General features: G+C 44.3%; 1 protein-coding gene and 1 long non-coding RNA gene across 3 annotated transcripts in view; one reads left to right on the top strand and one right to left on the bottom strand.

The window, feature by feature from the left end:
- Window positions 1–26,988, top strand: part of LOC141083613 (uncharacterized) — a 194,235-nt gene that overhangs the window by 44,153 nt on the left and 123,094 nt on the right. The window lies entirely within an intron of this gene.
- On the bottom strand, window positions 23–1,858 carry LOC141083608 (uncharacterized). The gene is made up of 3 exons (XM_073567953.1): window positions 1,346–1,858; window positions 1,113–1,269; window positions 23–990 (listed from the first exon to the last, which is right to left on the bottom strand). Exons 1-3 carry the CDS (start codon window positions 1,581–1,583, stop codon window positions 93–95), a joined length of 1,293 nt encoding a protein of 430 aa, XP_073424054.1. The 5' UTR covers window positions 1,584–1,858; the 3' UTR covers window positions 23–92.

Here is a 26,988-nt window from a genome sequence, read left to right as displayed (position 1 = left end):
TGGTGTAATGTGTAGCGGAAATAGTATTGGAGGAGCTCTCAGTTTGGACCACTTCAACAGGGGTGTTGTGGGAGGATGTAGTTTGTGAGGGGTCAGATAGCAAAGGACAAGGTATAGGAATGGAGAAAGAAGGTGAAGGGGTGGATAAAGCTGATGAAGGGGTGGAGAAAACAATAGACGGGGGGGGAAACTAAACTGTGGGTGAAGGACGCTTGAATTTGGGATGTGGAAGGAGACTGGATGTATTGGGAAGGGAGTGTAGGTTGGGAAGGGAGTGTAGGTTGGGAAGGGAGTGGAGGCACGGATGCAGTTGGGAACTGGTACGGGGAAGCAGACTGGAAAGGGGCAGGAGGTTGGTACTGGGTAAAATGGTATGGTACAGGAGGGGTAGGAAGGACCGGGCCTGGAGCAACTACTGGGCCTGTTGGAGGGGCTGCTGATGTCACCTGTGCTAAGGCCACCTGGCAGGCTTGCATTACATGTAGCTGCTGTTCAGGAGTTAGGTTGTCCAGCCGCTCAATCACAGCTTTGAAAAAAGAATGATGCGGCGCTTTATTTGCATCTAGATGCATCCTTTCAACACGCGTGCCTAAATCAAGCACCTCTCTAGTAACAAGATTGAACCCAGCAGACATTTGCTGGGTCATGACTTTCATAGTGTTTTGAAAGGATGCATGTAGATTCATAAACTCTGCAGCCAACTGCTTTTCCTGACCCCGCTGACGCAGCCGCCCAGAACTCAAAGGTGTTCTATAGAGGGCAGCTGTGTCAGAGGGGTGAGGTAAAGGAAAGCCTACCTCGTCAACAGCAGCTTCATGTAATGAAGCCTGCACAGATGCTCCAGCAGAGGTGGATGGGGCTGAGGGTTCACACACAAGGGAAGGCAGGGAGGGTGCAGAGGGGTTGGGTATGTTGTGGTCCATGGTGACGGCCTCCTGGGGGATCACTCCAGAAGGGCTCAATGCAGGCTCCCGCGTGCTGCTGAAGGTGCTGTTGAAAAAAGTAGAAAAAAATAGACATTAATATCATGATATTCATTAGCCCTGGCTGCCAAAAAAAAGATTACACATTTGACCATTTTTTATTTAGTCACTTCTGGTAGGAATGTTTACCTTCTTGTCACCATAGTTGATCTCAGAAATGACAGGGCCTCAGAATACTTATAGCGGCTCCTGCGTCCTCTTGATCCGCTGGGAGCCTGCATCTCTTTGTTGAACTCCTTCTTGAAGCGATCCCGCATTGACCGCCACCGCAACTGAACTCTTTCCCCTGAAAATTGAAAACACAAAATGATTAGGATCAAGCATAATACATCCGGAAACATTACTGAAATGTGAATACTTACGCTGTTCTTTCTGTACCCGAGAATGGAGTTCCTCCCAGTTAGATACCACAGCATGGCACACTTCCTCCCAGAGTCGTCTAGTAACACTAGCATCTGCATGGAAGCGGTCCGCCATATTCCAGAGCGGCTCACGATCTCTCACCATATCAATCAAGAGGTCCACATCAATAGCCACATCCTCACTGTCGGAATCGTGAGCACGCTGTGAAGCCTGTTTAAAGACAAAAAAGGTAAACATAACAATCACAGCATTATGTACAAACCTTATAAAAGTCCTAAAAAAAAAAATCCTTACTCTATGGCGACCGCCCCGGCGTGGTTGCCGACGACTCTGGGAGGCACTTTGAGGAACTCTCGGACGAGCCACAGATTCAGAAACCTATAATGAAAAAAAAAAGAAGAAAAGGAAAATTAAATGCTGTTATGTTGATCTTGTTTTTAGGTCCAGTGATGTGTAAGAACATGTTTTAGTGCAATTAATGCAAAGATACTTACATGCGGGGAGCCCACTCCAGGCATTTCTCCGCTACGCCCGTCTCCTGAGAGACCCTCTGGTTCAGCTTCCTATTAAACAAGAATGCATATATAGGGTTATGTGTACCAAGAATGTTCTGGCAATAATAAAAAAAAAAAAAAAATACCTCATTTCGCTGGCGATGTGAGGGAGGGCTCCCAGAAGAAGACATGTCTGGCTGAAATTCTGTAATGAAAACAATTGTTACCTACAACACTAACCATATTCAAAGCTTTCAGGCCTGTATACTTACAATATGGGTTGCAAATTAGGATTTTGCAGTAGTGTCCTGGGCAAGTTCCTGCATGAAAAAAGCACGATGTAGTTTAGATTTGTGCTGTGTGCAACATTTATTTTTACAATCAAACAAAACAACAAAAATAGTAAAAAATAAGATTTTTTGAATTCCACTCTCACCACGCTATAAAATGCAGCTTGGACAACAAACCATCGCAAAATTACTATGTATATACTCGTGTATAAGCCGCACCGGCCCAAAAATTGGAAACACATAAGCCCAGTGTGTAACCCATACACTATGGCCCCATATGCTGTTCCATAGAATATGCCCCCATATGCCGAAAAAAAAAAAAAAAAAACCTATTGTGGGTCCATCGCCCCTGTCTGCCACTTCTTGTGTCAGTGACTGTTCATCCAGCAGAGGGGGACACGCACTTCTCACATCAACGCACCCACTGAGGATGCAGCAGAGACCGCAGTGAGCAGCAATGGACCCAGGAAAGGTGGATATCACTATGCTTGCAACGCACAGATTCAGGAATGGTAACGTTACCACTGAAGGCAGGAAGGGAGACAGTGGAGAAGCAAGCAAGGCTACAGATATGACAGCAGGATGATCTGTGACACCCCTGCTCCCCCTCTGACCCACAGGGAGATGACCCGTGTATAAGCCAAGAGGGGGACTTTTAGCACCAAAAATGGGCCTAACATCTTGGCATATACACGAGTATATACAGTACCTCCCCCTACAGTATTTACACATAAATTCACACACCCACCCACGCAAACTACTTCACACTGTCCTTCATAATTAGAATCCCCCCCACACTGATGACCACACCTGAAACTTTTTAAAAACAATAGTACAATGTATGAACAACATACATGTGTGTGTGTGTGTATATATACATATACATGCTGGGCAGGCAGCAGCAGGTACAGCATGGGACTCCAGCGTGGTGGCTAGCAGTGACAGCAGTGATGGGGGTTCTGCGGCAGAGGGTTCCAGTGGCGGTTGTGGGGGTCATGGTGGTGACAAGTTTATCTGGGAAGGCGGCAAGACAGTCGCTGGCTGTGACGGGGATGGGTGCGCAGGTATCGGCAGTCACACAGACAAAACGAAAACCTATGCTTGCAAGAAAATTTTTATACTCACACTCAAACTCCTGCTCGCTGGAGGTCCAATAGTGGATGGTTGTCAAAAATCCAGTTGGTTGCTGGATATCTGTATGGCTGGTGTATATGTGGCAGAATCCAGTGGCTGTGTGTCTCCAGTAGCTCTTTCTCCTCTGTATTAAGGGTGATTAATGCCCTCTCTCTACCTTTCCTATAGGGTGGGTGGAGATTGGCAGGTGTTTTTCCCCAAATTTGATACTTTTTGGAGCATGCTCAGTGCAAAAACCGGATCCGGCGCCGGAATCAGGCAAAAACCGGATGCCGCCGGATCCGGCGAACATAGACTACCATTATAAAAAAAAACGTATGTCGCCGGATCCGGCGTCTTCCGGTTTTTTACCGCAGACAAAAAACGTTACATGTAACGTTTTTTCCAGACGCCGGACCGGCTGTTTTTGCCGGATCCAGCAAAAACCGGATACGCCGCATAGGCATCCGGCGCAATGCGTCAATAATGAAACTCTATGGGGAAAAAACCGGATCCGGTGGCAACAGGCGCCGGATCCGGTTTTCACACTTTTCGCCGCATCGCGCCTGATGCACAAAAACTGATGTGTGAAAGTAGCCTTATGGAGGCACACGCAGTCTGGATCTCTCCAGGCGATTTTTTTTTAGTTTACCATGAAGATGAGACAGGGGCGACGGATCCTATAGAAAGGGTCCGATCTCCCTAAACCAACAACGGGCGAGCACGCGTTGAGTATCGCCTCCGCGTATCCTTTCCCGCACCGAGGGACATATCTGGGACTTTCTATTTTTTCTTTGTTTTTTATTTTATGAAGATAAGAGGGGCAACGCATCCTATTGAAAGGATCCGATTTCCCCAAACCAGCAACGGGCGACCACGTGCGAGTGTCCCTCCACGTTTCCTTTCCCGCGACGTGGGACATTATGCCAGACTTAGCCCTGTCCACCCCTAGGTATTGAAACCATGGGCTTGCACAGAGACACAAGACTAGTCTGTGCGGCCCCCATTGCTCCACCAACGCATGACGGCGGTGCTGCATGGCGGCAGACGGTCCCTCTCCTCGCCCCTGCAAAGGCGGTCGGAGCTAGGGTGCCTGCACCGTCTTAAACAGAAGTACCTCAGGTATGAGCTGGAGCGCACCCCCGGGTGGAGGGCCCTGGGCAGTGTTTTCGGAGCCGGGGAAGTCAGGGGCGGAGGAGGAGCTATTCGGCTGGGGGGGGAGACAATAGCCCGGGTAGTAAAATGGCATTACTTCCTTCCCCCCCTTCCTTCTCTTCCTCCCTCCCTCCGCTCCTCTAACCTGGTTCGCGCCTCCCTCCGGGTACTGGCGTGGTCCGGGAGAAGTGGAGGGAGCTGCCAGCCGGCATGGCCGAGGTAGCGGTCCGCCGGCGTACCAAGCGGGCCGACCGGCTCTAATTTAGCCCGCGGCTTCGGCCTGGGCCGCGGGCGGAAGTTCCGCCCTGGGCGCAACGTCATTTCCGGCGCCACCCCCCATCACCAGGGCGGGCGACAGATAAAATTGAGGCCCCGGTGGCAAGGCAGGGTAGGCCGCGATAAGAGAAGAATCGCAGCTTACCCAGGAGTGAGGCAGGCGAACTGCAGAAGCACGGGGAGAGACACGCAGGAGCGGGTAAGTGCGACCCCGTCCCGGAGCCACACTAAGGCACTACAGGGTTACCCTCCTCCTCCTCCTCCTCCCCCCCCCCGAACCTTAAAAGGATTTTTTGTGTGTGGCCTACGCAAGCAGTATGCCTGGAAAAGGAAAAACGCACACGTTCCTTTATGCTGCATGCGTTTCCTGTAGGGTTATGTTCCCACGAGCGCAGACTATTAAGTTATGTGAAGCATGCGACTCCGAACCCTCCCAGGAGCCCTCCCCTGCGACAGAGCCCAGGGGTCTGGATCCCCCAGAATGGGCGGTATCACTCTCTCGGTCCATGGTTTCGCTCACGAAGGTGATTGAGACCCTTCAGGCCCCGGATAGGGTTAGAGACGACGGCTCGCCTGTTTGGGAGGGGTCATCCACCTCACAAGAGCCTCCGGCCTGCAGGGGCCGCACACTCTCTAGGCAGACGCACAGGAAAAGAGCCCATACTACGTCTCCAGGCCCCTCCGGTGCCTCAGCATCCGTGAGTGCGGCATCTCGCTCACCATCACCATTTTCTGGGAGCGAGCAGAGTTCAGGTGATGACTGGGAAGAATCCTTGGACCTGGATACCCCGGGGTACCGGGAGACGGTAGACAGTCTTATTGAAGCGATCAATCAGACTCTGGGTATTGAGGATGATGTCTCCCTAACCGCAGGTCATAAGGTATCCTTTAAGAAGACCAGGAGACCACATAGAGTGTTTAGCACTCATCCTGAGTTCGAGGACATAGTGCAGCGGCACAGGGAACGTCCAGACAAATGTTTTTCAGGACAAAAAACGCTGGAAACGAGATATCCGCTCGCATCAGAGCTCTGTAAGAAATGGGCGGAATCTCCGGTATTGGATCCCCCAGTGTCACGCCTGGCCTCAAGGTCCTTGTTGTCAGTACCTAGTGGTTCTTCCATTAAGGACCCCACGGATCGACTCATAGAAGGTTTAGCTCGCTTGGTGTATGAGGCATCGGGATCAGCGCTCTTTCCTTCTTTTGCGGCAACGTGGGTAGCCAAAGCCATGATGTCATGGTCAGATTCTTTGAAAAAGGTCCTACAGGATAGAGAATTGCCGACGGAAGTGGCTGAGGTAGCAAGTCAGATCGCGATGGCGGGTGACTATTTAATTAATGCATCCTTGGATGCGGCTAATGGCGCGGCACTAGCGGCAGCAAATGCAATCGCCATTAGGAGAGCCATGTGGTTAAGGCTATGGCGGGCTGATTCGATTTCTAAGAAGTCTTTGACTTCCCTGCCTTTTCAGGGTAATCGGCTATTTGAGGAGAAATTAGACAAGCTCAATTCAGATGCTACAGGGGGAAAAAGCAGCTTCCTTCCACAACAGACGGCAGTAGCATACACCCACAGTCTCTGTGTCCCCCAATGAGCGTCTTGGAGAAAAGGATTTTACGGTGAGTACTCACAAAAATCCATGTTTCTCTTGCAGGCTGTAGAATGCTTTTCTCTTGCAGGCTGTAGGATGCTTTTCTCTTGCAGGCTGTAGGATGCTTTTCTCTTGCAGGCTGTAGGATGCTTCTCTTGTAGGCTGTAGGATGCTTTTCTCTTGCAGGCTGTAGGATGCTTTTCTCTTGCAGGCTGTAGGATGCTTCTCTCTTGCAGGCTGTAGGATGCTTCTCTCTTGCAGGCTGTAGGATGCTTTTCTCTTGCAGGCTGTAGGATGCTTTTCTCTTGCAGGCTGTAGGATGCTTCTCTCTTGGAGGCTGTAGGATGCTTTTCTCTTGCAGGCTGTAGGATGCTTCTCTCTTGCAGGCTGTAGGATGCTTCTCTCTTGCAGGCTGTAGGATGCTTCTCTCTTGCAGGCTGTAGGATGCTTCTCTCTTGCAGGCTGTAGAGTAGTGGACTGCCAGTGCCAACACCTTCTTTTTATATACACTGCTCCCCAAACAAAGTTTCTTTGTGTAGGGGGTGGTTTAAACCAGTGTCTAGACAAGTTAATTAAAAAAAAGCATGCGTTCGAAAACGCAGGCGTGCGCATGTCGATGCGCACGCTTGCGTTTCCATAGACTGTAATGTGTTGTTTTGACGCATTCCGTGCGCAAGCGAACGCATGCGTTTTTTTAACAACTTTGGGTGGACACAAAAATGCAACAAGTTGCGTCCGGCGCGTCTAGTCGCACACCTGAAAAAAACGCATGCGCACGAAATCGCACACAAACGTGTGCAAACGCAAGACCCTGCGCACGCCATGTTAAACATAGGTGCGCATGACACATGCGATCGGATGCGCACGATGCGCTGCGCAAAAAACGCTAATGTGAAACCAACCTAAATCGCATATTAATAGCAATATAAAAAAGCGTAAATGTTGAACTGAGGCCAAAGCCTCTGTGGTTGGCATTCACATGGATTTCTATGCCGAAGCCTGAATGAAAGATACAATAGAAATTCATAAAATCCAAAGCAAAAGCCCAAATTTGGCCCCGCAGTAAAACAACTCATCAGTTTGCTGCAGTCACGTTGTGGGTGCCCAATGGGGGTCACTGAGGGAAGCCCTGTCGACCAGTTCAATGCAATGGTCACTCATCACCATGTCATTTAAAAGGTTAAACAGCTGGGAATCGAGCATGATCCGACGGGCATCGAGCGGAACCCACCTGAAAATAAATGCTAAAAGAAAGCAAAAATGGCACATGTAAAAACCATAAATGTTGAACATTGGTTTTTAGCTAGTGGATTTTTTATTGGGTTTTCCAAGCCACTTTTCTTTCAGCGTCCTCTAAGTAAAGTGTGTTTTTATTTTTTTGCTTTTTTTTTCCGCTACTTTAGGAAACTCTCATGTTTTTGTTTTTGGAGATTTTTTTGTAGGAGTTTTTCCATTCCTAAATTGTTTATGAATAATTTTTAAAATTTGGGGATTTTGCAACGTTTTGATTGGATGGCGCCTTGTATGGAGCAGATTCCATTAGGATCCGCTTGAAAGAAGTGATATACGCTTTTGTTTTTGCTTTTTTTTTTTTTTATCTCTATACGTTTTTGAAAATGTTTTCAGGAATAAAAAATCTTCTCATATGACTTCCCATAGAATTGAATAATAAATGTTGTGTAGAAGTTTGTAGTGGATTTGCAGTAAAAAATAAAAATAAAATGTGTGAATATAGCCTTGGGGACATTTTGGTGAGGTTTTGAAGAAGATTTTGAGAGTTTTCGCTCAGTTTCTGTTTTAAAAAATTCTCAAAAGCCCTCAGTATGAGCATACCTTTCAGGCTGACACATCAGGGGTTTTTTTTTGGTACATGTCCTATTATTTTGACTGATTGAAAATGGGTCATGGCCTGTTTTTTTTTTGTTATTGATCGATTATTTAGAAAAATAAGACAAGCCCTACTTTGATCCGTTTTGTGTACCAAGAGTAGGATAGGAGAAATGTTTTTGTTATTTTTCATACAAAAAAAAAAATGGTTGCATCAAAAGATTGCAAAAAACTCACCGATGGACCACAGATTAGACTGGCACGTGGACCATTTTTCACGTGTGAGGAAAAACAACCCGCACGATTTTGGCAGCCCTCGCTTTTTTGCCTTTATTAGAGACTTGTTGCCATAGAACACATAATTTATGTGTTTAACACACATTACGGTACAGAACGTACCTAGCGGAGATGTTTTGTCATCTCTAATGGTGACTCCTTTGTGTTCTCTTCACCCTGAGGCTATGGGGAAATCCGTGTTCAACCTTCTCGAAATCGAGTTTCCTCATTTTATCAGGTAATTATGTAGTTCAAGCCCTTCCATAAAAAGCCAAGTATGGCGAGTAGTTTCAAAATGTATTATTAGCAATCTATTAATATCATGACATTATCCAGATCTCCTTTATCTAATGATGGTGATATTATCCTGGGAAGCAAATGTAATTATTGTTGCTTCACCGCAGGCACCACACCAGAAGATATGTTATACGGCTTTTGTGCAGGCAGAGGTCCAAAATTCTGTATTAAAGAGGTTTTCCGGGACTTTTACATCGATCAATCTGATCGGTAGGGGTGCGACATTCTGCACCCCCACCGACTGCATATCCTTAGATAGGTCATTAATAACTGATTGGTGGGAGTGCGACACCGGGCACCCCACCAATCCACCTGCTCAATTGTGGAGCTGCACAGTACATCTCTGTTGACTGTATAGTGGCCGCGGCCAGGTACTCGATTCAATTCAATAAGGGGGAGATGCAGTACCCGAGCGTGGCCACTATTCTGTTGAAAGCAGTGCAGCTCCGTTACAGACCAGTTCCAGCCACCACTGAAATCGGGAACAGCTGATCAGTGGGGGGTGCCGATTGTCTCACCCTCACCAATCAGACAATTATGACCTATCCTAAGGCTAAGTGTGGTAACCTCATGTTGTGTACATCAGAAGGTTGGGCTCCTGGTGGTCTATAATGCGTCTCACGGTGGCCCAGCTTTCTGTCATAATGAGTCTCCTTCCCTCCTCAATTACACACAAAGTTTTACAATATATAAAAGGAAAATAGATATAACAATGGGAGATAGTTTTTTTTCTGCGCCAGATATGTATCAGACAGTTTAAGATGAGCTCCTGGACATAGGGCCGATGGCGAATCCCAAATTTGCACACATCGTAAAAGGTATTCTGGAGAATGATGTTATACAAATACAGTAGGTAATTGGTGTTCAAGTTTACACTCATATTTGAAGATTAACTCATATATGTGGACAGGCAGATCTCTATGGGACACTGGTTTCATCAAAGCAGTGTATTCCTTCCATAGGGCTGAGCTATGCTTCTGCTTTGAGGCAGTTTTTTGTCTCAGAGGTGTAATCTTCCTAATATGAAGGCTGTCAGTTCACCTTCTTTTATTGGTCCCTTTTAGATCCAGCAGTCAGGGGGAGGAAACTCCTTCTGCAATCTTCCTTCTTCTTACTCCACTCTTATAATGGCTCATCCCTTACACCCAACGCAGTTCTTGCTACCCCACAGGAGTTACCTCCAGACTTTGGCTGACGGGGAGTTTGTTACAGCTCTTTCCAGAAGCTACTGAATACCAAGCAGAGCCGAGTCACATTAACAAACCTCTGTTTTTATGCTGCCTGTCAGCAGTTCCTACAATATGTTACAACATACAGTTTACACAGAAATCACACTATTCATCCGGTATCCCATGGACATGGCCACTTTATGGGGTACCACATAGGCAATGTAAAAGTTCCGACAATCCCTTTAGTTTAGATTCTTTAAAACAACTGATTCGGACATCATTTTTTTTCTTGCATGTTCTATCTTTGTTTTTCATGGCCAGACCACATACTCATTCCTAGTTATTCTTCAGCAGCAGCAGCCCCAGTGGGAATTCTCTCCTCCTCAAAAGTGATATCAATCAAATTAAAGGGGTTGTCCACTACTAGGACAACTCCTTGTCAATTACAATATTCCCCCATAAAAAATTTTGAACATGATGGACCTAGGACTTTTTTCAACCTATGTAACTATGAGTAGAAAAACTAGACTTATACTCACCTCCGGTGCCAGGTCTCGCGGGGCTTGCACTAATCAGTAACCGCTAATGTACCAAACAGAGGGTCGGCGACATGGGTACGAAGTGCAGATGGACAAAGCAAAGATGTGGTCAGACAATCAGAGGTCAGTGTAGGCAGCACATGTTCAATATACGTAGTTGAGGTCAGGAGCGGAGAGATCAGGATAAACAAGTAGGCTAGCCGGGTCAGAAAACAGGAGAGACAATGCAAGAAAGCACCTCACAGAAAACTAGACAGGAACTGAACTAGAACCTTAGATCAGGCAAGGAGTGGTGGGAGTAGTCGCCTAATAAACCCCCTACTGCTTGGGGTTAAGTTCCTGCAGAATCTGGACGTGTCTCCCTATAGCAAGGAGGAGATTCATCAACAGCAGGAGGATACAGCAATGTTGGAAATGCTGTAAGAGGCAGCTCAGCAAGACAGCCCAACACTGGGGAGTGCAGAGCGGTGACCGCAGTGCATAGGGTAGCGCAACGTGACAAGTTGAACAGGGACATGAGCTTTCTGGATGATTTAACCACTTTCTCCAGAGAGCAATTCCTTGTTAGATAGTGCATATGCATAAATATAGCAGATCTTTTCCTCCCCCTATATGGACAGACATTCCTAACAGAGTGAGGTGCTCATAAATGAGTCAGATGGCCAAAGGGATTTGGTCTCTTACAGATGCATTACTAGGGTTTAATCTCTGAGGGATAAGAGCAGTACAGAGAACATTGCTTAATTTTTACCTATCCATCCAAAGTTGAGCTGTTAGGGTCAAGTCAAACTATGTGATGACAGTATCCTACATTAATTGCCAGGAAGACACCTGTACTATAGCCCTTCAAATCAAAGTGGAACCAATTGTTTCTTGAGCAGAAAGCAACCTTTAGCAGCTGTCAGCTGAGCACATCAGAGAAAGCTCCAACATTCTAGCGGACTACACTGTTTGCACAATTGGGCAATTTGTATTTTTGATGATTATATTATTAACAACTACAGAGCTGTCAATCAATCCAAAAGGTTCAACTCCATCTATGGAGTCTGTCAGTTTCTTAATCTGTTGACTATCAACTTTTTTTTCAACCACAGCCTCCAGGACACTGTTGAGAGAGGTGACTGTTCCCTTTTGTCATGGTATCTGGAATTTTGGTCTGACAAGTGAAGGGTTAATGGTTGGAGCCTCTCTTTGGTCTCAGGGAGGGTATTTATGACCACAGGCGAGCAACCTTCCCTGTCGTTTATACTTCATACTTGAGTGTGTCCGACCCTGCCTTTACTAAGTGCCTCTCGCCTGTTTCCGTGTTTGTGGTGTGTATGACCTGGTCTGGATTTTGGTTTTTGTCTCTTGGCTTCCTGATTTGGTACCGTCCTGCTCGACCCGTGTTCTGACCTTTGGCTCCCCTTGACTACTCTCTGACTTTCTGATTTTGTACTGTGCAGCCCGACCCGTGTCTGACCTCCTGCTTCCCTGACCATTCTTGCTCTGCCTGACTCTGTACCGCATTGATTCTCCTGTGTATGACTTCTGGATTGCCTGACTATCGCTACTGTATAAACCCCTGGCTCTCTGAGCCCTCTGCCTGTCACTTCAGCGTCCCTGCGATAAGCTCCGCCCCCTCTGACGTCACAGGTCACGTGGTGCTAGGTCCTGCAGCCTCTGAGTGCTTCTGCAAGCGCTCCGCCCCCTCCACAGGTCCTGCGACCTCCCAAGCTGTGCTCCTGCACTGGTTCCTCTGACAGCCCCGTGGTCTGAGTTCCTTCCCCAACGCCGGGACCGCTGACCAGTCACACTACACTCCTGCAGATAAGGGTAAGCGTGATACCTTTCACCTTAAACTCCTGTTTAAGAAGGGTCCACAAGTTCTCTATAGGGTTTAGGTTAAGTGAGGAAGGGACCATTATTCTTTCATCTATAAGGCCTTTACTGGCAGCCAAGCAGTAGAGACTTTTATGCTGCAGTGGTGCATTGTCCTGCATAAAAATCATGGCTTCTTTAAAGATTCAGACATCTTCCTGTGCCAGTGCTTAAAGGGAATCTGTCACCCCTTTTTTGCGATATCACATAATGATATCATTCAATTGTGTGTCACATAAGGATTCTCTTAGTACTTTTGCTTCCCCCTGACCCCGCACCTTTCATGCATAAATACCTTGTTTATATCGGTTCAGATGTATGTAAACTGCCGCTGTCCGGTCTCCTGGGCGGGGCTTATTCACTTGCTCCCCCCTCCCTGTCTTGCTCTACGCATTTCTTCTTGTGTAGAGCAAGACAGGGAGGGGGGGAGCAGTTGAATAAGCCCCGTCAAGAGTCACTCTCATCTCATCAATCCATAAGACCTTTGAAAAATTTTTCTTCAGATATTTCTTGGCCCAGTCTCGACATTTCTACTTCTGTGTTTTGCTCAGTTCTGGTCGGGTTTCCACCTTCTGTACCTTGGCCAGGTCTCTGAGCACTGAACACCTTGTACTTCTGGGCCTCCAGGAAGGTTGTCGTTCTGGAATATGACAGCACTAGAGGATAATGACTTCCTGGTATCTTCATGTTTGATCCTTCTCAAATCTTTGGCATCTTCTCAACATATCTTGTGCGACTCTTGACATTTTGCAACAAAACTGTGGTGGTTCTTGGATTACGTCTCAATATCTTAGCAATTTCAAGAGTGATGCATCCTAAAATTTTTATATATTAATAAATATTTGAGATATTAATAAAAACCATGTCCACAACACATTTGTTAAAATAAAGAAGTGTACATTAGGCCTCTTTCACACTTCCGTTTTTTACAATCAGTCACAATCCGCCAGGTTTTAAAAAAAACGGATCCTCAGTTTTCTTTTGAGGATCCGTTTTTTCCCCCATTGACTTACATTAATGGCGGATTGTGACGGATTGCCGTCCGTTACATCCGTTTTTTTTGAGGATCCGCCAAAAGTTGCTGTCCGTCACCATCCTCAAAGATTTCAAAACGGAGCTTGCAACGTTTTTTTTTCTGGCGGATCCTCCAGAGACTGATTTAACCCGAAATTCTTTCTGGGTGCCGGTCTCTCTCTCTCTCTCTCTCTCTCTCTCTCTCTCCCAGCGTTTTCTTTCATTTTCAGGATCCGTCTAAAAACGGATCCTGTGGCATCCGTTCACATCAGTTCACAACGGATCCGCTTCTCTGCCTTTTTGGCGGATTTTAACTGATGCAAAAAAAACTGAAGTGTGAAAGAGGCCTTACAATACCACATTTATGATGAGGAAGTTGCAGTTTTGTGTTCATCCGATGTGGGTAGATGATTCTATGGTGACGTGCCAAATATATGTTAGTGTGTATATACTGTATATAAGCATGGAAATCCTTGAAATGTCCAGGTTTTTTTTTAAGACTTATTGGTAAAAGCACAGTAAATGCAACATATCATTGTCATACCTATAAAGCCAAGTGTTCTGTGTCAGAAATTCTGTAAAACAATAAGGAAATATAAGAGAGCATTTCATAATTTAGTGGAAACATAGATGGCAAAAGAAAAAAGGAAGTACATGTACCATATGTATGACACATACATACAGTACATGGAGCCAAAGTGATCTGTTAAGCCTGTTTCACACTTCCGTTTTTTCAAATCCGTCAAAATCCGTTGTTTTCCGTAAAAAAACGGATCCGCCATTTTTTGCAGGATCCGTTTTTTTTGTCCCATAGACTTCCTTTACGGTTACCGCGGATCCGTCAAAAAAACGGATCCGTTTTTAAAAAAACGGATCCGTTTGCATCAGTTTCCGTCAAAAAAACGGAAACGGATCCGTTTGGCGGACACAAAAACGGAAGTGTGAAACAGGCCTTAGTCCATATGGGTGCAGAGGGAGCACATTTTTTCCAACAGTATGCTTAACCCCTTCACTCCCCAGCCAATTTTCTCAGTTGTGACCACTGTCACTTTATTAGTTTATATCTTTGTGTTTCAATATTTTTTATTAATTTTAGAATTTTTTGAGGGAAGGGGAAAAGGGTACAGAACAAAACGAAGGGATTAGGGTAGGGAAAACATAATCCCTGTAAAGACAGGGATACCCCACAAAGTGGGGAATTAGACAGGCAAACATACGTGTTGTACAAGTAGTGTAACAAATCGCAAAGCAAATTGTATGCTATTCAACTCTAAGTACCTATGTCTGTAAGAATGTACTAAACTTCCGGTTCCGGCGCTGTGATGTGAGGACGCAGGAGACAGAGCTCCGCGCTCCCCTCAGCTACAAAGACCGACAAAGATCACCCCAAGGCTGCGGGAGACAGCGGGAAGTGAGGGATAAGTAGTAGGAGACGCCGGTATATGGAGCGGTACCTTCTCCGGAGCGGCGGCAAGCATTTAAAGCCAGGAGCTGCTGGGTAAGACCACGCAGCACGAGATCTCAAAATGGCGGCGGGCGCGGCAGACGCGGGATACAGCGGTCTGAAGGGAGGTGAGCAGAGCCTGATGGAGGAGGAGGGGAGAAGGCAGCATGAGCAGCCGGCAGCCCAGCAGAGCAGTCAGTTAACGGACGTGCTCATAGACTATGATCGCCTGGCAGGAGCAGTGGCAGCACACCTGGCAGACAAGATAAAGGAGTCCCTGGAGGCCATGGTGGGGGTGGCGCTATCCCCCATTAAAGAACAGATCACACAGCAGGGAGCCAGAGTGGCAGAGCTGGAACAAAGATTATCTAATACAGAGGATGAGGTGACAACGTTAAAGGGGAAAATGAAGGAGATGGAGGAGGGTTCCCAGGCTATGAAAGACAAACTGGAAGATCTAGAAAACCGGTCCAGGAGAAGCAACTTAAGACTGGTGGGGTTACCGGAATCAATAACCATGCGGCAGCTGGATAACATTTGTGAAGCAGAGCTTCCCAAGGCGCTGGGCCTGACACACAGATGCAGAGTGGAAAGAGCGCACAGAGTGGGACCTGTAAGAGAAAACACGAGCGCATGGGGAGCGGACGGGAAGGAGGGTAATGCAGGGGTGACTGGAACAGCCAGACCGCGCCAAGTCATAATAAAATATTTGGAATACAAGGACAAAGAAGAGTTGTTGCGAGCATTTAGAGGACGAAGGACCCCACTGTCTCTTCAAGGACATAAAATATTGATCTTTGGGGATTATTCGGCAGAGGTCACCCGGAAAAGGAAGTCCTTCAGCAAGATATGCACCACACTGTACCGCAAGGGTATAAAGTTTCAACTACTCTACCCTGCTCTTCTGAGAGTGACAAAACGAAATGGATCTTTTTTTGTGACAAAGGACTTGAGAGAGGCGGAGAGATGGATGGAGGAGATGGAGGACAGAAACCTGACAAGTGAATCTCCGGAGAGGAGGGGTGGTCGACACGGGGAGAGGGAAGGGGAGGTTCGGGAGGAGGGCTGGAACGAATGGACTGAAAGGAGAGAGGAAGGGAAGGAGCCTCACATGGAGAACCCTAAGGCACGAAGATCGCCGTCACACAAGTCAGGAAACCAGGGCAGGGGAGTGCCTTGAGAGAGACTCTGGGGAGTAGGTTTGAAGACTGAACTGAGGGATTTATGAGAGGAGAGATTGACGGATAGTGGGGGTTGAAGTGGCCTCTTCTTACTGGTTCCTCTCGTCTCTCCAGATGTTATTGATATTGGGGTTTTGCTTACTCTAAGGGGTAGGGGTAGGGGAGTACTAATATCTGGGGGGGATCGGGTTTCTTTCGCATTTATATTTTTATTTGATAAACTCCTCTGTTGGATGTTGAGGTATCCACAAAGCTGGGAAGAAGAAAGATTCTGGGTTCAGTAATGACAAATATTATGCATGGGAAAGGAGGGAGGGGGTGCTATATGTTGGCTAGACTACTGACCAAGAAGGCCTTGTTTGGGTTAGTTGGGTAATAAATTAATGAGGGATAGACTACGTATAATTCTTAATTAAATGGCTGAGGGAGAATAGCGGAGCCAGGAGCATCACAGAAAAAATGGGAGTGCAGAGACATTTGATTGTACAGGGGGGGATAGTTGAGGGGTTGTTAATTGTTAATGGATACAGGAAGGGTGGATGGGTACAGGGAATGCAACGGCATAAGCGCACTGAACACTTGAAGGAAGCAAAACACCACACATATGAAAGACCACATGGCGACTTGACATATTTGAGGAATTGGGATAATGGTTAAAATAGTGACATGGAATGTAAAAGGATTGAAGTCACCACATAAACATATGATGATATTGAGGCACCTCAAAAGATTGAAAGTGGATATAGCATTATTACAGGAGACTCATCTACCCCAGGGAGATTTCTTTCGTATGCAAAAACTATGGGTGGGAAAAGTAGTTGGGTCAGGCTCCATGGGACGCAAGGCAGGGGTGATGATTTTGATCAACAAAAATTTTAACCACACGATAGTGTCTCAGACCAATGACGAGGAAGGGAGGTATATCTACATCAAGCTTTCCAGTCCACAGGGAGAAATTGGTATACATAACATATATGCCCCCAATAATGAACAAACTTCTTTTTTTAACTTCATCACTCAGGAATTGGAAAAGGATACGGAACTCAAAAGGGTGGTTGGAGGGGACTTTAATGCGGTGGTATCAAGGGGGGAAGACAAGAGATATAGTAGGGATGATGGTAGGCCGATTAGAGAGGTAAAAGGTTTAATGGCCAAGCTTTTGGAGGACACAAATCTGAAAGATAGCTGGAGATTGCATCATCCAAATGACCGGGAGTACACTCACTATTCACATCCTCATGAAGCGTGGTCCAGGATTGACTACATTTTGGTTGACCAACTTTTGATGCATAGGGTTAGAGATGTGGTTATTGAGGATATGGTGATATCGGATCATAGCCCAGTGCTTTTAGACATCACTGATACAATACAGAGGGGGACAGATTATCTGTGGAGGTTTCCGTCGTTTTTGCTTAGAGACAAGGAATTTGCCAAAACTCTGATCGAATGGTGGGATGATTATAGCAGTACTAATAGTGAACATGCGGCGGATGTAATGTTGTTCTGGGAAACTGCAAAAACAGTACTGAGAGGTAGATTGATGGGACATGTAGCTAAACTTAGAAAGCATACTCATAAACAATACCAAAACGCAAGCGAGGCCCTCAGAGAGAAATACGCGGGGTACTTAGCAAACAAGACACAAAGTGCGAAAGAGGAGTGGAAGGCAGCGAGACAGGAATTTCACTCTTGGGTGGGGAAAAGAGAGGACCTGATACGATCACAACAGGAAGTTGATCTACACAAATTTGGCAATAAAGCGGGGAAATTATTGGCCAATCTGGCGAAAGGACGACGACCAATGACCTTGATAACTAATATGACTAGACCGGACGGGAGCAAATCCTCAAACCCAAAGGAGATTACAGAGATTTTGGGGAAGTACTATGCGAATTTATATAGCAGGGGGGAAGAGACGGGAGACAGGGGAAGTGATCTGTTGGGAAAAATAAAACTTTCGCAAATAAATTCGGAAGAGCTGTCTAGATTGAACGCGGATATAACAATAGAGGAAGTACAGTCGGTAATAAGGGATTTGAATATACACAAGGCACCGGGACCTGACGGGTTCAATGGGGAATTTTATAAAGAAATGGGAGAGCAGATAGCGCCGGTTTTGACTAGAATGTACAATAAAATACTGGGAGGATGTGGAATTTCGGGACATCTCAACACTGCGTACATAAAATTGATACCCAAGGGTGATAAAGAATCTAGACAATCCAGCAAACTATAGGCCAATTTCATTAATAAATCAGGATCTTAAAATCTTGGCCAAATTGATGGCCAATAGGTTGGCGGAGATAATACCAAATTTAATTTCACCGGCACAATCGGGGTTTGTTAAAGGGAGGGCAGCGGTGACAAATGTGCGGAGGGCCATGTTGGTAATGGATGCTATTAGACACAGGGATCTTCGAAAGGAGGAATGTCCAGCCATGGTCACGCTTGATGCTGAAAAAGCGTTCGACAGCGTGGGGTGGACATGGTTGGAGACGGTACTCGACAATATGGGGATAGAGGGAGCCTTTCGTACGTTTATAGGAGTATTATACGCGAATCCTCAGGCGAGGGTGGCAACGCCCGGGTTCCTGTCGCAGTCTTTCCCTTTGAACAAAGGGACTAGACAGGGATGTCCATTGTCACCCCTTCTGTTTAAGCTTGCCATTGAGCCATTGTCTCGACTGTTAAATGAAGGAGATTGTTTCGAAGGCATTAGTGTTGGGAAGGAACGACTGCACTCAGCGCTATTTGCGAATGATATTATATTATTCATGAACAATCCTCAGAGGGACCTACCGAAAGTGATAAAACAGATAGAGGAGTTTGGGAGCTTGTCAGGTTTTAAATTGAACAGAACAAAGTGTGAAATACTATTTCTCTGTGGGCAAAGGATGCCACTAATGGTAGCAGATGGAACAAGGGGGGAAATCTGTGGGATACCAATAGCAAAGTCACATCTTAAATATCTAGGAATACAGATGGGATGTACGTCAGCATCGATATATGACTTAAACTACAAACCTTTGATACAGAAAATAGAACGGGAATTGAAGTTGTGGGAAGGGCTACCGTTATCTCTGCTAGGTAGAAATCATCTCTTGAAAATGATGTGCTTTCCAAAGTTACTCTACCCAATGCAGACCATCCCCATGTTGTTGAAACATACAGACATAAATAGATTGAATAAAGCATTTTCGACATTCCTATGGAGGGGGAAAAGACCGAGAATTAAAACGGAAAAATTGATGCAATCTTTGGAACAAGGAGGCATTAAACTGCCAAATATTAGAGGGTATAATTTGGCATGCCTGATGAGACATGCCATAGACTGGTTGAGGAAGACAAATGGGCATTCTGACATACGTTTGGATAGTGAGTTTTGTAAACCCTGGGATTTAGGGGCACTATTACACACGTCATTGGCCAACATACCAAGGAACATTAAACACTCACTGGTATGTAGAGATACGGTGATGGCCTGGAAGGCAGTGAGGAAAAAATTCAAGTTGTCTTGGAGAATATCCAAGCATCTTGATATATGGAGGTTCCCAGATTTCCCAGCGGGAAGAGACAACAAATTATTTTCAGAATGGAAGAACAAGGGGATAAAAAGGGTGACAGATCTAATACATGAGGTGGAAAATAGATGGCTGACATACCAGGAAATCGTGACAAAATATGGGCTATCCACATTTCAAATCCTCCAATACAAACAGATAGAAAAGGGGCTAATGTCACAACTGAGGGATGTTAGAATGGAACAGGTGACGAATGACTTGGACAGAATTATTATGAAAGACCGACATGAGAATTCTATCTCCGCATTATATAAAGCTTTGAGGGAGGTTTTGATTCCAATCTGCCCAGAACAAGTCTGGAGAGCATGGGCAAGACAACTGGGTGACTCTGAAGCAGGGGAGAAGATATTACAGGGGTGGATGAAGATGAGGAAGGAGGTGATTAATGAAGGTTGGAGGGACACTCAATATAGACTGATGCATAGAGCAATTTATGGTTTTAACATCCCAAATACACAACAGATAAACAGAGTGACTCAGTGCCCCAAATGTAAATTGCCAAAAACAGACCTGTTCCATGGGATCTGGCAATGCCCAGAGAGCCAGAAATTCTGGAAAGGATTGCAATTATTAATGCAAAAAGTGGGGAGTGTGGAAATTGAAATGGATCCATTGCTGTGGATCTTTCATTATAGGAACAAGGGACAGGTAGTAAGAGGAGGAGAGGAACAGAGGCCCAAATTACCAAAATTGTTTCATGGGGTGGCTATGATAGGTAAGAGGGCTCTACTGTCCAAATGGCTTGAGGGAAGTGTGCCGTTGATGGAAGAGGTGATGGGACAGATTAAATCTTTACTCAGAATCGAACAGCTGGAGGCGGAAAGGAACAAGGAGGGTCTGACGGGTAAATTCTTTAAAAAATGGAGGCTTTTCATAGTAAGACAATGTGATGAAGAGGAAATAAGGAGAATAGTAAGGCCCTTTAAATATACTGAATGGTACCTACTGGAAGACATCCAAAACAATTTGGGGAATCTGAAGTTGGCTAATGAAGGCGAGGTGTAAGGTCCTGGTAGGGACAGGAGTTAAAAAGGATAAATGTGTGGTGATATTTTACAGAGGTGATGCTTGCAATCTGTGTTTTACAAGTGGTCTAGACATAACATGTGTGCGAAGTTGCTAGGGGAGACCATTGAAAATGTAAGAGGAAGAGGGTAGGAAGGGAGGATGATAGGCTGAGTTATTGTCTATTTATTGGAAAAATGACTTGTCATGTGAAATGAAGCAATGTCTATGAAAATTTGAAAATTTGAAATAAAATTTGTGTTTAAAAAAAAAAAAAGAATGTACTAATCAATTTTTGCTTTTTTTGCAAAAAACCTGTAGGAAGAAAGGATTACAATACAAATGCAAAGATCAATATACTTATAATAGCCGTCAGAAAAAAAAACAGTACACATATTGTGTTAAATTTTACACAATTGTGGTAGCTCAAAAAAAAAAAAAAGATCAATACACGTATTATATTCCTGATACTTCAGAAAATTTTTTAAATAGCTAGGTACGTTATATATATCATAGATACCGCTATACCTAAAAAAAAATCATATTAAATTGAATATAAAGAATATGAAAGCCTGTCCTGTCCGGGACATCCAGTGATGTCCCTAGGACTGAGCGGAGGCAAAAAATTGGTTCTTTCAAAAAAAAACTATATAAAAGTGGAAAATATTTCTTTATACAATTCTATATGTAACTCTAGATTGAACAGCAACAAATAAATTACAAGACCATCAGCCAAGAGGAAGATCCGATTTCGACGTTGAAAGTCTCGGGACAACCTTTTGAGTACTTATTCCAGCGCACTCGAGGAAGTCCTTTCCCTCATCCGGAGAAGAAATAGGAATCACTCTTGATGCATATTTTACTTGAAGAGTTGAAGAAAGAGTCCAGGTGTATGGTATCTCAGCTCGCCGGAGTTCACGTGTGGTGTGTGCAAACGCTTTCCTTTTTTGTAAAGTCTCTCTTGAAAGGTCCTTGAGGAAGATCAGATGACTGTATTTGGAAGATAGAAATCTTGGCTCTTTTGAAATACTCAGGAGCGCACTTCTTATCCAGTTGGGGTAAAAGGATACAATTATATCACTTGTTAAGCCCTGCGGCAGAGAGGGCGGCCTTCGTATCCTAAACGCTCTCTCAACCAAACATCTCTCATTAATGTCAGGGATCAAGTGAGAGATCATCGAGGATATATAATCTTTTAATTGAGAAGAGTGTATTGACTCAGAAATCCCTCTGATCTTGACATTATTTTTTCTTTTAAAATCCTCGAAGTTAGCCATATGAATTTCTAGAGAAGCAATATCTTTTCGAATCTTATCTAATGAATCTGTTAATGTAGGGGAAATATGAACATCTCTATGTTGCGTTATTTCGCATTTTTTATTATTAGAGGGGATCTTCATTTTCCGACCACAAAGAGGACCATCAGAGACTCTAGACGAGGTTGAATGGGTGTTGTCGGTCAAAATCATTAATGTATCACTAAAAAGTCTTTTTATGAAAGCCTCAGAGGCTTTGGATTTATTTAATTGCTTAAGGTCAATGTTTTTAAGAGTGGGATCACAGGATACATTACAGATGATATCAGCATTATCTTCTTTCCCCAAAAGTTCCACTGATGTAAGAAGAGCTTTAAACATGCTAATCATAAAGGCCTCTGTTGGATAGTCGTCAGATGCAGGTATCTCGTCTATCAAATTGGAAGAGGATTTTCCATGTTTCCCCTGATCCAATTTAGCTATGTCCAGTTGTTGTAAAGAATTTTCAATAGGCTCTAAGTTTCCCCGTATATCATCAACTCCCAAGTAGGAATTTGTGGATGAAGATTTATCAGAATCATCATTAAAATAATCACTTTTACTGAGTTCAAAAAAATCTGTCCCTTTAAAAATCTTCTCTGAATATACACTCTCCAGTTCTTCTGATAAATAAAGAGAGTCCTCCAATTTATCTGATCTCCCAACCAAAGATTCCGGGTGCTTTGAGGATTTACTTAGGGGTGCCCCTTTAAGTTTTACATTAGCTTGTACCATATATTCTTGGGGATCGGAAGTAGAGCCCCCCTCAACCAACAGTCCCATATGTACTCCACTCTTATCAGCAGAAGGAGCAGGTTTAGTCCCATTTAACTGCAGACCAGACTCACAAGAATTAAAGCATGTAATCAGAGACTGCTGTGATTTTTCCTTGTTATGAACATTCCCTCTATCTTCCCCTCTATTAAATTTGTTATTGCATGGCTTCTCATTACTTACATAACTATTTTCCACGCGATCTGTAACTTTAGGGCTCTTATAGGAAGATTTAATAGAGGTACTCCGCTTCATAGTAGGGGATGTAGAAATGAAATGTATGAGTCTGCTTACCCCTTCAGTTGTCTGCTGAACTTTTTCAGACTTTTGTGTACTCCTTTGTCCTGCTTTCTCCTTCCCTGTTGTCATGGCTCTCCCCTCCTGCTCCCGTTCTCCAAAATGCACTCCAGGTGGCTCCCTCTCTGTCCGGAGACCTAGGGATTCCCCAGGCCGGTTCCATGTGCTTGTCACTGTCTCCTGCTCCTCCTTAGTCGCATCCTCTGTTGTAAATCCATTTTTTGTTTGTGTCCAAGGAACAAAAGCTGGCGCTTCCACTCTTAATCCTCCTGCCTGCTTGATTGTAGATCCACCAACAGGTCTTGGCTTTGTGAGAACTGCTGAGTCATCTCTGGCTCCTCTCTTCTGCCTCCCAGCACCTGGGCTCACTGCGATCTCCCGACTTTCTTTCCTAGGTCTGTCTTCAAGTACTGGAGTTGCTTTAGGGGAGGATTTCTTCCCCACAGGTGTCCCACGAATCCAAGGTGCTTTGGAAGGCTCTGACTTCACCAAGGCTTGTCTGGCTTGAGGTGCAGGTACAGCTTGTTTACCTCCGGCTGAAGTCAGGCCTCTGCCTGGTCTTCCACTGCTTTCTCGTCCCAGCATATGATTTTTCTCAGCAATATCAGCTTCTTTCTTCTTGTAGGTGGATCCAGGCATGTTCTAAAGGTTTTAAGTCACAAAATTTTCCACCTTTAGTAGATTTAAGCCGCTTCAAATAGGGGAATTGCAGGAGCTCCTGATGAACAGGTCTGCTCCCTTCCCCTGCAAACCACGCCCCCATTAGTTTATATCTTTGGAACTCTTCAACGGATCCCAGAATTGTTTTTGTTTGTGACAGTTTCATGTTAGTGGTAAATTTTAGTGGATATGATTTGCGTTTATTTATGAAAATTTGACATAATAGCTGAAAATTTAGCAATTTTCAAACTTTGAATTTGTATACCCTTAAGCCAGATAGTTATCCCACACAAAATAGTTAGTAAAAAACATTTTCCACATGTCTACTTCACATCTGCATCATTTTTAAAACATAATTTTTTTCTTAGTAAGTTAGAAGGATTGAGAGTTCACGTATTATCAATTTTTCATTTTATCCACAAAATTTACAAACCCAATTTTTTTTTTTTACAGATCACATCCATTGTGGAAGGAAAAAAATAAAATTTTACTTGTTCATGCAAAAATTTTGCTTTAGCGCTAAATTTTGCATTTTCAAAACAGTTGTGTAGTAGAAAACAAAAAGCCAGCTCACCAAACTTCCAGGTGCAAAGGAACTCCGTCCTGAAGAGACAATAAATTGCAGGGAAAAAAACAACTCTTTGTTCCAGCTCCTTGGATAAAAATCTCGGAATCCATCCAGCCATTTTTAAAAGAGTAACAGAAAAAAATGGGTAGTACAATTTGTTGTTCAGTTTCTCCTGAATACAGAGATACCTCATATGTGGTGGAAAACTACTCATTGGGCATAGGGCAGGGCTCGGAAGAGAAGGCGCACCATTCAACTTTTGGAGCACAAAATTGGCTGGAATAGATAGCGAAAGCCATGCGGTATTTGCAGAGCCCTTGATGTGTCTAACCAGTGGATCCAGCCACCCACACACAAAGTTACCCCATTTTGGAAACTGCAGCCTCATGGAATTTATCTAGAGGTGTTGAACCCACAAGTGCTTCACATAATTTTTAAATGTTTCATCTTTATAAATGTAGGAGGAGAAAGTAGACCCCATAATTTGTTGTGTAATTTCTCCTGAATACACTGATACCCCATATGTGGTGGATAACTACTGTTTGGGCGCACAGCAGGGCTCTTAAGTGAAGGAGCACCATTTGACTTTTGGAACGCAAAATTGGCTGGAAAATATAGCGGATGCCATGTCGCTTTTGCAGAGCCCCTGATGTGCCTAAATGGTAGGAACCCTGCTACAAGTGCCCCATTTTGAAAACTACACCCCTCAAGGAACTTGCAGTGGCTTGAAAAGTATTCACCTCCTTGGCATTTTTCATGTTTTGCTACCTCACAACCTGGAATTTCACTGGTTTTTTTTTTTTGGGGGGGGGGTTTGCATCAATTCATGTAAAGAACATGCCTATAATGCCTCAACTATGAGCATTTGTTTTTTTTTTGTGAAGCAAGCAACAAATAGGACAAAATAACTGAAATCTTCAGTGTGCATAACTATTCACCCCCCTAAAGTCAGTACTTTGTAGAACCTCCTTTTGCAACAATTATAGCTGCAAGTCTCATTGGATAAGTTTCTATGAGCTTTTTGCATCATGCTTTTGCAAGTTTTTGCTTAAGAATATTCCGGTGTTTCACATCATCCATCTTCCCCTCGACTAAGACCATTTTCCTTGTCCCTGCTGGCGAATGACATCCCCACAGCATGATGCTGCCACCATTATGTTTCCCTGTTGGGATGTTGTTTTGGGGGCGATGAGCTGTATTGGTTTGGCGCCAGACATAGCATTCACCTTGGTGTCCAAAAAGTTTGATTTTGGTCTCATCTGACCACAGTAGTTTCCACCATACATTTGTGAAGTCTGCCACATTTTTTTTTTATAACCAAACCATGACTTATAATTCTCAAAACTTTGTCCCTGACTTGACATGACTGACAATTTTCAAAAGGGATGATAGAAGAAAATGGACAACAAAATATGATATGCAGTTTCTTCTGCTAACACCTCATATGTGGTCAAAAACTACTTTTGAGGGACAATGCAAAGCTCATAAGAGAAGGAGCGCTATATTATAGTGCAGATTTTGTTGTCATGGTTTGCAGGTGCCATGTCATATTGGCAGAGCCCCTGAAGTTCCAGAACTGCAGAACCCCCCATAAGTGACCCAATTTTAAAAACTAGACCTCTCAATGAATTAATCTAAGGGTACAATGATAAAAATGACAGAACAAGTGTGTCAAAGAACATTGGATAGTGAAGAAAAAATAAATATGTTTTGACCATAAAAGTTTAGTTTTAGACCCAAATTTTACATTTTCACATTTATCCTGCGCTCTATGCTGAGCATTTATATCAGGGTTTCCATCTAAATCTCTAAATGACGTGATTCAGATGAAAACCCAGAGCAATCCATTCACTATAATGAGGCAGCAGAGTTATTTTGGACTCTGTTTGACCTCTGTTTAGCGTTGTCCTTTTCAGAAGTGCATAAATCTGTGGCGTACCGCACTTTTATGCACACTTAAAAAGACGGACACTGCCGGATCATAGGCCAGACAGCCTCCACAGTGCCTCCATGTTCCTCATTATAGGGAATCCTCCGCTGGGGATTCTGCCTGAATCACATGTTGTAGAGATTTACACAGAAACTTGGGGGTAAGCGCTCAGCGTACAGCACAAGATAAATGTGCGCCGAGCCTTACTGTGATCTTAGGGAGGCAGAATAAATTGGTTTTATTTATTTTTTTACACCATTCTTCATGGAGCATAAGTGATTACCAGATTTTATTCGCCATGACGTACCCATACATCAAAGGTTAGGAACTCCCACATCAAAGGTCAGGAACTCCTACCTGACCATGGGTACATCAAAAGTTGTGAAAGGGTTAAAGAGGACTTGTCGTCGGGTCAAATGTGGCCAGGTTCTGCTCTTATTTAATTCCCCTGAGTGTTTCATTTTTTGTTTGATCTTTTTTTTTTTAAAATACACCATAAAGTTCCATAGATATGGGCATATTTAATTGAGTGTTAATTTTTATGGTCTTTACAAGCAGGAGCGATTTACAGGTTTCCTCACGGGCGTGTCTTTAGGCTGCTCTGCATATCTGCCCTGTGAGCCACATCTTCTTTGTAAAGACCATCAAAATTAACAGCAAATAAAAAAAACATATCTCTGGAGTCATGTTGCAGATTTAGAAAAAAAAAATGGCATGCACGGAGGATTAGCGGGAATAAAATGAGAGAAAGAATTGGCAACTTTTGATCTGGTGACAGGTTCTCTTTAAAGGGTTATTATTAAGACAGTAAATCATCCCCTATCTATTAGACAGGCGATAACCTACGTATTGCTGGGGGGTCCAACCGTTTAGCAATATTTAGCTGGCCCATTGACGGTGAATATAGTAGAGGTCGAGCTTCGGCACCTTTGTTCCGTTCAAGACAGGGCTCTTCAGAACTTTATTCCGGGTACCAGAGCCCAGTTCATTTTATTGCTGTGGATC

The sequence above is a fragment of the Dendrobates tinctorius genome, unplaced genomic scaffold, assembly GCF_039654945.1.
Source record: "Dendrobates tinctorius isolate UK_male_01 unplaced genomic scaffold, ASM3965494v1 ptg000020l, whole genome shotgun sequence".
Lineage (NCBI taxonomy): Eukaryota > Metazoa > Chordata > Amphibia > Anura > Dendrobatidae > Dendrobates > Dendrobates tinctorius.
The sequence above is the reverse complement of the archived record's forward strand: the minus strand, read 5'-3'. Positions and strand labels throughout refer to the sequence as shown.

What these genes read in the sequence shown, in the direction of transcription:
- LOC141083608 (XM_073567953.1), bottom strand. Translation starts at nt 1,583, where the DNA reads ATGTTTACCTTTTTTGTCTTTAAACAGGCTTCACAGCGTGCTCACGAT. An exon ending in TCGGGTACAGAAAGAACAGC is followed by an intron (nt 1,270 to 1,345) that starts GTAAGTATTCAC and finishes TTCAATTTTCAG; the next exon opens with GGGAAAGAGTTCAGTTGCGG. An exon ending in TCAACTATGGTGACAAGAAG is followed by an intron (nt 991 to 1,112) that starts GTAAACATTCCT and finishes TTTTTTCAACAG; the next exon opens with CACCTTCAGCAGCACGCGGG.